At 48.1% G+C, this 8,975-nt stretch overlaps 1 protein-coding gene across 6 annotated transcripts in view; it reads left to right on the top strand.

The window, feature by feature from the left end:
- The window catches only part of GALNT13 (polypeptide N-acetylgalactosaminyltransferase 13), a 50,264-nt gene that overhangs the window by 36,068 nt on the left and 5,221 nt on the right, over positions 1 to 8,975 (top strand). For 5 of the 6 annotated variants that reach the window (XM_042040740.1, XM_042040739.1, XM_042040742.1 and 2 more), the window contains 4 exons: positions 23 to 162; positions 2,672 to 2,770; positions 3,759 to 3,893; positions 7,511 to 7,540. In XM_042040740.1, coding sequence (XP_041896674.1) covers positions 23 to 162; positions 2,672 to 2,770; positions 3,759 to 3,893; positions 7,511 to 7,540 — 404 coding nt within the window. The remainder of the gene's footprint in view (positions 1 to 22; positions 163 to 2,671; positions 2,771 to 3,758; positions 3,894 to 7,510; positions 7,541 to 8,975) is intronic. The other variant, XM_042040741.1, reaches the window with a different exon arrangement.

Below are 8,975 nucleotides of genomic sequence, written 5' to 3'. Positions count from 1 at the left end.
GGGCTCTTGTGTCCCGTTCCAGGGGTGGTGAAGGTGGATTATGGAGATGTTTCTGCCAGGAAGGCCCTCCGGGAGAGCCTCCACTGCAAACCCTTCTCCTGGTACCTGGAGAACGTCTACCCCGACTCGCAGATCCCGCGGCGCTACTACTCCCTGGGAGAGGTACGGCCCTGCCCTGGGGTGGAATAAACTGGGAAGGGCAGCAATCCAGTAAAGAAAGGAAACCAGTAAAGAAAGGAAACCAGTAAAGAAAGGAGACAAGGAAGTGAAGGAAAGCAGGAGAAGAGGAAACCAGGAAGTGAAGGAAATGAGCCTGTGCAGGAAACCAGTAGTACCACAAACTAGTAAGTAAAGAACGAACTGGAAATCAGTAAGTAAAGAACACCAGTAAGTCCAGGAAACCAGTTACTCCAGCAAACCAGTGAAGTCTAGGAAACCAGGAAAAGCAATAAATTAAGGAAACCAGTAAGAACTGGAAACCAGTAAGCAAAGGAAATCGATCTTACAGGTAACCAGTAACTACAGCAAACCAGCAAGTAAAGAAAACCAGTAAGAACTGGAAACCAGTAGTGCAGGCAGCCAGTAACTACAACAAACCAGTAGTACAGGAAACCAGTAAGTAAAGAACACCAGTAATTACAGGAAACCAGTAAGTGCAGCAAACCAGTAAGTCCAGGAAACCAGGAAAACCAGTAACTACAAGAAACCAGTAACTACAACAAACCAGTAACTACAACAAACTGACAAGCACAAGAAACCAGTAAGAACTGGAAGCCCATAAGTAAAGAAAACCAGTAAATAAAGGAAACCAATAGTGCAGAAAACCAGTAAATACATAAAACTGGTAAGTAAAGGAAGCCAGTAGTACAAGGAACCAGTAAGAACTGGAAACCTGCGAGGAAAGAAAACCAGTGAGAGAGGAAACCGGTAACAACAAACCAGTAAGTGCAACAAACCAGTAAATGAAGCCAGTAAGTGCAGCAAACCAGTAAACAAAGGAAACCAGTAGCAGAGGAAAACAGTGAGTAAAGGAAAAACCAGTAGTACTGGAAACCAATAAATAGAATAAACCAGTAGTACTGGAAAACCAGTAAGTAAAGGAAATCAGTAATGCAGGAAACCAGTGAGTAAAGGAAAAATGAGTAGTATAGGAAACCAGTAGGAACTGGAAACCAGTAAGTGCAGGAAAGCAGGAGGTGTTCAGAGCCAATGGGGCCATTCCCAAGGGCATGAGGTGGCTTTGGAGCCAGGACTCAGGTGCTGGAGTTCCCTCCTTGTCTCTTTGTTCTCTTTAGTTCTTATTTCTCTTGATTTCTGCGTTGCTTTACGTCCTTTTCGAGGGGAAGTTGCTCTTCCAAACGTGTTCCCTCTCCTTAAAAATCTCCCTTTGAATGGCGTGTCTGTTCCAAATGCTCACCAGCCACGCTGATCTCCCAATGGAGCAGGAGACTGGAAGAGTGAAGTTTGGCATTAATATTTTGACACGAGGAATATGCAGCTGTTGAGGGGAACCTTCCATCATCATTTATTGCTTAGAAAGAGACTGAAAACGGCTTTTTTGGGATTTTTTTGGTAAAGAAATGTTTGTTCACCGAGTGTTTTCCAGCCTGGAGCTGAGGATCATGGACATTCCTGCTAATCCCAAGGTTCTGGGACCACCAGGAGCTGGAATTTCTTTCAAATCCAACAAATTCACAGTTAAAAATATTCCATTGGGTTGTTCCTACTCTGCCTTTTAAAAGCTCTGGAATGGGTTGATTTAAATGTGATGGGATAACAATCAAAGGATTGGATGATGGAATAACACTCCAAGGAACAAATGACTTTTTTTGACAGCCAGGGAAGCGATTTCCCATTGAAATTTGCCATTGTAGGCAGGGATAAAAGGCACTGGAGGATTCCCGGTTTAATCCTGCCAAAACAAAGGGAAGTGTGGCTTTCCAGCGAGGAAAGGACTTGTCTAAGGAATGTCAAATAAAGTGGGATTGTGCCACGTTGGCAGGCTGGAAAATGGGAAGAGAAAGGCAGAAAATAGTGATTAAAACACCTGATTTGTGCAGTGGGGCCTCCGTTTCCATGGAAACAGCAGCTCAGGCAGGAGCTGGGAAGCAACCCCTGCTTGGCTGTTCCAGTGGAGCAGGAAGAGGGAATTTTAGCCTTAAAGCAGAGAAATGGGGGAGTTTTAAGGCATTGGAAGAGCATTTTTTGGACATTTTCCTGCCTTTCAGCAGAGATTTGGGCAGGATTTGGTCCATCCAAGCTGGAGCAGCAGCATTAGGTCACAAATGATCCGTGTACTGCCCTGGATGGGCTTGGCCAGGCTCCTCCTCGGCCCAAATCCAAGGGAAAATGATGTAAATCAAACGGGATCAGCACCAGGCCTCAAAGTGCATTTCCCAAGTGAGGATTTTGTTCTTTTCGAGGATAAACAGGGAGAAAAAGAGTGGAGATTTGGGATAATCATCCTGAATTCCCTCGTGGCTTGACATGGAATGGAGCTGGGACAGTGTGAGGTGTCCGTGGCCACGGATGAGCTTTGAGGCCACTTCCAAACCAAACCATTCCATGGCTCTTTGGGAATGTGATCTGTTTACAAAGTGCAATTTTCTGCACAAATGGGACAGCTCCAGGAAGTTTTTCAGGGAACATTTCACCTCTTTTCCTTCTCCAGATCAGGAACGTTGAAACCAACCAGTGCTTGGACAACATGGGCCGCAAGGAGAACGAAAAAGTGGGATTTTTCAACTGCCACGGCATGGGAGGGAACCAGGTAAACAAAACCAGGGAAAAGTGGCTTGTTTGGCCAAGAATTCCTTCAGAATATTTAAAATATCCATCTCAATTCTGGTTTAGATTTTGTGTGAAAATAATGGAAAAATAATCGATGAGAGTTCCGAATATTCAGGATTTTAGGAGTACTCAGCCATTTTGTTCCATTTCAGCTCCAAATGTTTTGGGAATGTTGGTGCATATCCATAGGAAGTATCCCAGGGAATATATTGAATATAATCCTGCTGTCATTTAATAATCAATTCAACATTCCAGACACGAGCATTAGGGAATTTGATCATGAATTTGAATTTATTTTCATGCAAATGAAAGGGGCAGGAATCTCCATGAATGTGGCTGGATCCATCTGTTCCGAGTGTGTGTAGGGAAGAGAAATATCCAGGATATTCATGGAAGTTCAGTTCTTTAGTGGAATTCCAATAGTGGGAGTGGGAAAGTGGATGGAATTCTTGGTCTTGTGCCCAATGACTCTGGGTTAATTAGAATAAAATTTGCATATCCCAGTGGGTATTCAAATTAGCAGGGCTGCTTCACGTGGGGTTTGGGGTGTAAATTATAATTAAGGGGCTTTTAAATTAATGAAATGAATTATATTTTAATTCATTCGAAGTTTCAATTAATTATGTATATCATTTTCCGGGGGGCAGTGCCAGCCTGGCATGGCCACCATTCCCTGGTGGCTCCGGGATTCCAGCCACCTGCTCCTGGGGAAAGGCTGGGATGCTCCATGTTCCCATCCCTGATTTATCCTGGAGGTTCATCCCAACTCCTGCCATTCCTCCTGTCCCTTCCTCCATCCTCACTTGGCCTCATTTTGCTGCTTTTGCGTTGGAAAACCTTCCCCTTCTCCTGAATTCCAATGGATTTCTCCAAAGAAAGGCTCCTTCAGCTCCTGAGACACCCCGGGGTCGCTCCCAGGGCTGGCTTTGGAGCCTGCAGCCCTTTCCCAGCCCTGCTTTGTGTTCCAGGTGTTCTCCTACACGGCGGACAAGGAGATCCGCACGGACGACCTGTGCCTGGACGTGTCGCGGCTCAACGGCCCCGTGCTCATGCTCAAGTGCCACCACCTGAGGGGCAACCAGCTCTGGGAGTACGATGCCGAGGTATCCCGGGGCTGGCCGTGGTTTTGGGACAATCCCAGGATCCCTGAGGCTGGAAAAGCCCTCCCAGCCCATGGAGTCCCGGCTGTGCCCGATGCCCACCTTGTCCCCAGCCCAGAGCACTGAGTGCCGCCTCCAGGGATGGGCACTGCACCATTCCCTGGGCAGCCATTCCAATGTTTAAGAACTCTTTCCGTGGGGAAATTCCTCCTCATGTGCAGCTTGAGCGTGGAAAAGGCCTCCAAGGTCATCAAGTCCAAGCTGTGCCCCATCCCCACCTTGGCCCAAACCAGCCACGTGCAGGAATTCCTGGGACACTCCAGGGGCGGGGACTCCACCATTCCCTGGGCAGTTCCAATCGCTGACCACCCTTTCCATGAGGAAATTCCTGCTGCTGTCCACCCTGCCCCTCCCCTGGCCCTGCCTGAGGCCGTTCCCTCTCGTCCACATCTGCCTTCAGTGTGGATTTGCTCCTGAGCTGATTTGATGATTCCCTGTGGAATTTTCTGTTCTGCATCCCAGGAACATTCAGCATCTCCATGTGATTCTGAACTGGAAATTCCCACCTGGATTTCCCGAGGGGCTTTGCATCCAGTCAGCCATTCCTTGCTGTGGGGCACCGCCCCCTCCTCCCATCCTGGTGGGAGGACTCTGGGAATCCACGGCACTGCTGATTGCCAAGGAAAAAATCCATCAGCTCATGGAGAACTGTTCTAGGCCCCTCCTCCCTCTGTGTCCGTGCTGGGAGCAGCGGGAAGGAGCAGCCTTGGGAACATCCGAGTGAATTTGAGGGGAAAGCCCCGCTAATTCTGGGGTGTTCCCCCTTTGTCCTGTGGGATGTCCCACCTGAGCCTCCCTGGCACAGCCTGAGGCCGTTCCTGGTTTTTCCTGGAGTGATGGGGATGTCCCTGTGGAGCGGGGTGTTCCTGAGGGAAAATGACTCCACTGAACGCCAGCTTCCAGGCTGGGGCTTTATTTTCCATGTAACAACTCCATACATTCTCATTTTAGTGGGATGAAAAAGTCTGTTCTGGTTTAAAAAGTCTCGTTCCCAGGAGCTGCCGCTCGCCTTGTTTGGCAATGGAAGAATCGTGGGCAGTTTTTACAGAAATGAAGGAAAACCCCAAATTCCTTTCATTTTCAGTGACGTTTTCCCAGTTTATTTATTCCAGTTGTATTAAAAGGTGGTTGATCCCTTTCTGGATCCCAGTCTCCTCCTCAGTTTGGCACCTCCATGAGGCGGGAAGTGCCTTTTCCCAGGATTTAAAGGGAGTTCATGTTGAAGAAATGGGATGAAATTCCCAAATTAATATAAAAGAAGTGTGGAATCTCAGGATTTTATGGCCAAAAATCCTTCTTTTTAAGGGAGACAGGAGATGAAAATTAAAAATTCATGGAAAGACTTGTCCAGCCCTGGCAGCTCCTCATTCCCAGAGGGATTTGGGAGCCATGTGGACACGGGATAATGGCAGTGCTGGGAATGGTTGGACTTTGGGATCTTGGAGGGCTTTTCCAACAGAAACAATTCCATCATTTTCATTTGAACCCCTTTTCTCTTTAACAAGGAGATTCTTTTTCTCCCTGCACACTTTGCAAAGTTTGGGTGGTTTTGGGAATGTTCATTCCAGCAGGAAATCCCTGGGATTTCAGATCTTGCACCTTCTTTCTCTTCATTCCTGAGGAAATGAGGATGAAAATTGATTTTTAATCCGTGTTTTATTGGTTTTGATGGATATTAAGGAACATCCAGAGGTCCAGGACATGGATTTGGTGTCCCAGGTTCCTGATCCATCTCCAAACCCAACATTCCCTTGCTCCCAGTTGTCCCCAGAAGATGCAGGCAGGGCTCCAGGGATCCAGGCTGGTTTTGTTTGGAGAATTCCTGGTGGATCCCGCTGGATCCAACATTCCTGATGCAGCAGGATGGTGGGATCTGCCCTCTGCCACTGGCTCAAGGTGCAGCACCTGAAAACACCAGATCTTCCCACCCTAAAACTGGGATATTCCACGTTGGGCTCAGCAATTCCTCAAGGGATAAATGGAAAAATATCCATGTGAAAAATGAATTCTGTTGGATTTTCCCATGGCTGCAAAGGTGGGAAAACACTGATGGATTTGCCGTTGGATTTTTGAAGGTATTTCCAACATTTCACAGGAATTGGTGTCACCTTCCTGCCTGGAAAGCTGGAATTCTTCCAATAACACACACACAGGGAATGGGCCGGGTTTTCCCTTAAAGTGAGCAGGATTTCCCAGGAATTGTGTAAATCCCGGCTCGGCCATGAGATGGAGCTCCTAGAACAGGAATACTCTGGGTTTTCATGGCATCTCCAAGGGTTGGCCACTTGTTCTCCTGGAAAACATCCCATTGCATTCCCTATCCCTGGATTTCTTGACCAAATCCTTTTATTATCAATTTTCCTTGGAATATTCAGATATTGCCCATTTTCCCTTGAATTGCTTTATTTCCATTAATTATATATTTATTGGTGTATTATTAACCTCCAAACATTCCTAATACCCAGGATTGATTTCCCAAGGACACAAACAGTTGTGATATTCCAATTTTTTTTTTTCCCAGAGAAACAGTTCTGGGATATTGCCTGGATCCCTTGTTTGGATTAATTTGGTTTTCCAGTGGGATTACACTGATTTTTCCTTTCCTTGCTTATTCAGGAATTGCACAGAGGGATTTGGGGTGGTTTTTAGGAATTCTGACTTGGCACTGGACAACAAAAGCTGGACATGGAATAATCCTAAAAAGGGATTTCCCAAAGGGACTTTCAGGGAATTTTCTATGATTTCCTGCCATTATTAATTTTTTACAATCTCATAATTGAGTTTAATTTGTGTTATTTCAATATTGCATAAAATTCCAGGCTCCCACAGCCAGGGTGATTCCCGTTGTGGCAGCCAGGGAAACCTCTGGATGTGGAGAGGGATGAAATCTTGGCACGTGACACGCAGGAAGGAATCCAGGGAAAAAATAAGGCTGGAAATGTGTCACAGGTGATAGGAAGGAGTTGAATTCCTTGTGGATGGATGGTGATGTCAGGGTTTGTCCCCGACAAATCCCTCAGGGTGTACTCCTGGCAGATCCCTCAGGGTTTATTTCTGATGGATCCCTCAGGGTTTGTTCCCGGCAGATCCCTCAGGGTTTACTCCTGGCAGATCCCTCAGGGTTTACTCCTGATGGATCCCTCAGAGTTTATTCCTGGCAGATCCCTCAGGGTTTACTCCTGATGGATCCCTCAGAGTTTACTCCTGGCAGATCCCTCAGGGTTTACTCCTGATGGATCCCTCCGGGTTTATTTCTGATGGATCCCTCAGAGTTTATTCCAAGGCTGCCAGAGCTCCAGGCATGTTTGGACAACGCTCTCAGGGACAGGATGGGATTGTTGGGATATCCTGGCAGGGTTGGGGGTTGGATCAGTGATCCCTGTGGATCCCTTCCCACTCAGAATTCCATGGGTTTCTCCTGTATAATTGCCACTGTTTGCCCCTAATCGCAGTGTCCTTGCAAAGCTGTGGAATTTCCATCCAGGGAGAGCTGAGGGGCTGCACAAAAGATGGATCTTGGGTCTCTGACTCCACTTTCCTTTTGTCTTCCCTTCCCTCAGTATTTTGGGAAATGGGAATATAGCTTCGAGGTAAGTCTGGTGCCATCCCTGTGCCGCATCCCAACCCCTGGAGTAGCTCCTCCAGCAGTGCCTGTAGCAGTGCCCTCACTCCGTGCTTCTCCACAGCTGCTGCTCCAGCATTCCAGAGCTTCCTGCTCCCTGAGCCAGGCTGGGAGAGCTGGGAATGATCACCTGGAGAAGGGAGGGATCCAGGGAGAGCTCAGAGCCCCTTGCACGGGCTCCAGGAGAGCTGGAGAGGGACTGGGGACAAGGCCTGGGGGGACAGGACACAGGGAATGGCTTCCCAGTGCCAGAGGGCAGGGCTGGATGGGAGATTGGGAAGGAATTCCTGGCTGGGAGGGTGGGGAGGCCCTGGCACAGGTTATTCCATGGCTGCCCCTGGATCCCTGGCAGTGCCCAAGACCAGGCTGGACATTGGGGCTTGGAGCGGCCTGGGACAGTGGGAGGTGTCCCTGCCCATGGATTGGGATGAGTTTTAAGGTCCTTCCATCCCAAACCATTCCATGAATCCACGTACCAGGAAAAGCCTGCTTGGATTCCCACCATCACGTTTATCCTCATGTGAGGAATCAGCTACCTTTGGATATTTCATATCCTGTAAACACCTGGGAGAGAATTCTGAGTCCTTTATTCAAGGACCTCTGCTTTCCCTGGAAAGATTCACAGACAGATGGGAACAGGGAGCGCTGATCCCGAGTGATCCAGCCCTGATGTCCCTGGCAGTGACTCCAAGTGACATTTTAGGGACACTTGGCCTTGGTATTTTTAGCGGCTCCTTTATCCTCACGTCACTTTTTCCATTCCCAAGCCAAAAACATGGAAAAAGAGAGGGTGAGGGCTGGGATGTGGGAAGAGCATTCCAGCTGCTCCAGCCCTGGTGCCATAGTGATGGGGTGACAGTGGGAAGAGTTTAGGGAAGGGGAAGCTTCCCTTCATCTCACCCCACCTGGAGTTGGCACCAGGAGGGAAAAGCTGGAATTGCTGTTGGGAAAAGAAGTCAGAAATATTTAATTAATTCTATTTTTAATTGGGTCATTCCCAAATGGGATTCAGGGTGGCTTGTGCAGGAAAAACCCCGTCTGTGCCTGGATCTTTGTAGTGGGGAATTGCAGCAATCCAAGGGGCTGGAGAGGCGGGATTGGGAGCCACAACCCGCTCTGGATCCTGGGAATGGTCTCAAGAGCAGGGCGGAGATTTTGGGTGGAGCTAAGTCCATGAATTTCCCTCTGGATATTCATGTTTGTCCCTGGAGCATTCCCAGCCCGTTCTCCATCAGTATCTTTGTCCCTGGAGCATTCCCAGCCCGTTCTCCATCAGTAACTTTGTCCCTGGAGCATTCCCAGCCCGTTCTCCATCAGTAACTTTGGCCCTGGAGCATTCCCAGCCCGTTCTCCATCAGTAACTTTGTCTCTGGAACATTCCCAGCCCGTTCTCCATCAGTAAC

Source organism: Corvus kubaryi, unplaced genomic scaffold (genome assembly GCF_017639235.1).
Source record: "Corvus kubaryi isolate FWS band 111438036 unplaced genomic scaffold, C.kubaryi_AGA036_p1.0 37396, whole genome shotgun sequence".
Classification (NCBI taxonomy): domain Eukaryota; kingdom Metazoa; phylum Chordata; class Aves; order Passeriformes; family Corvidae; genus Corvus; species Corvus kubaryi.
Note: the sequence above shows the minus strand (reverse complement) of the source record. Positions and strands in the feature narration are given on the sequence as shown.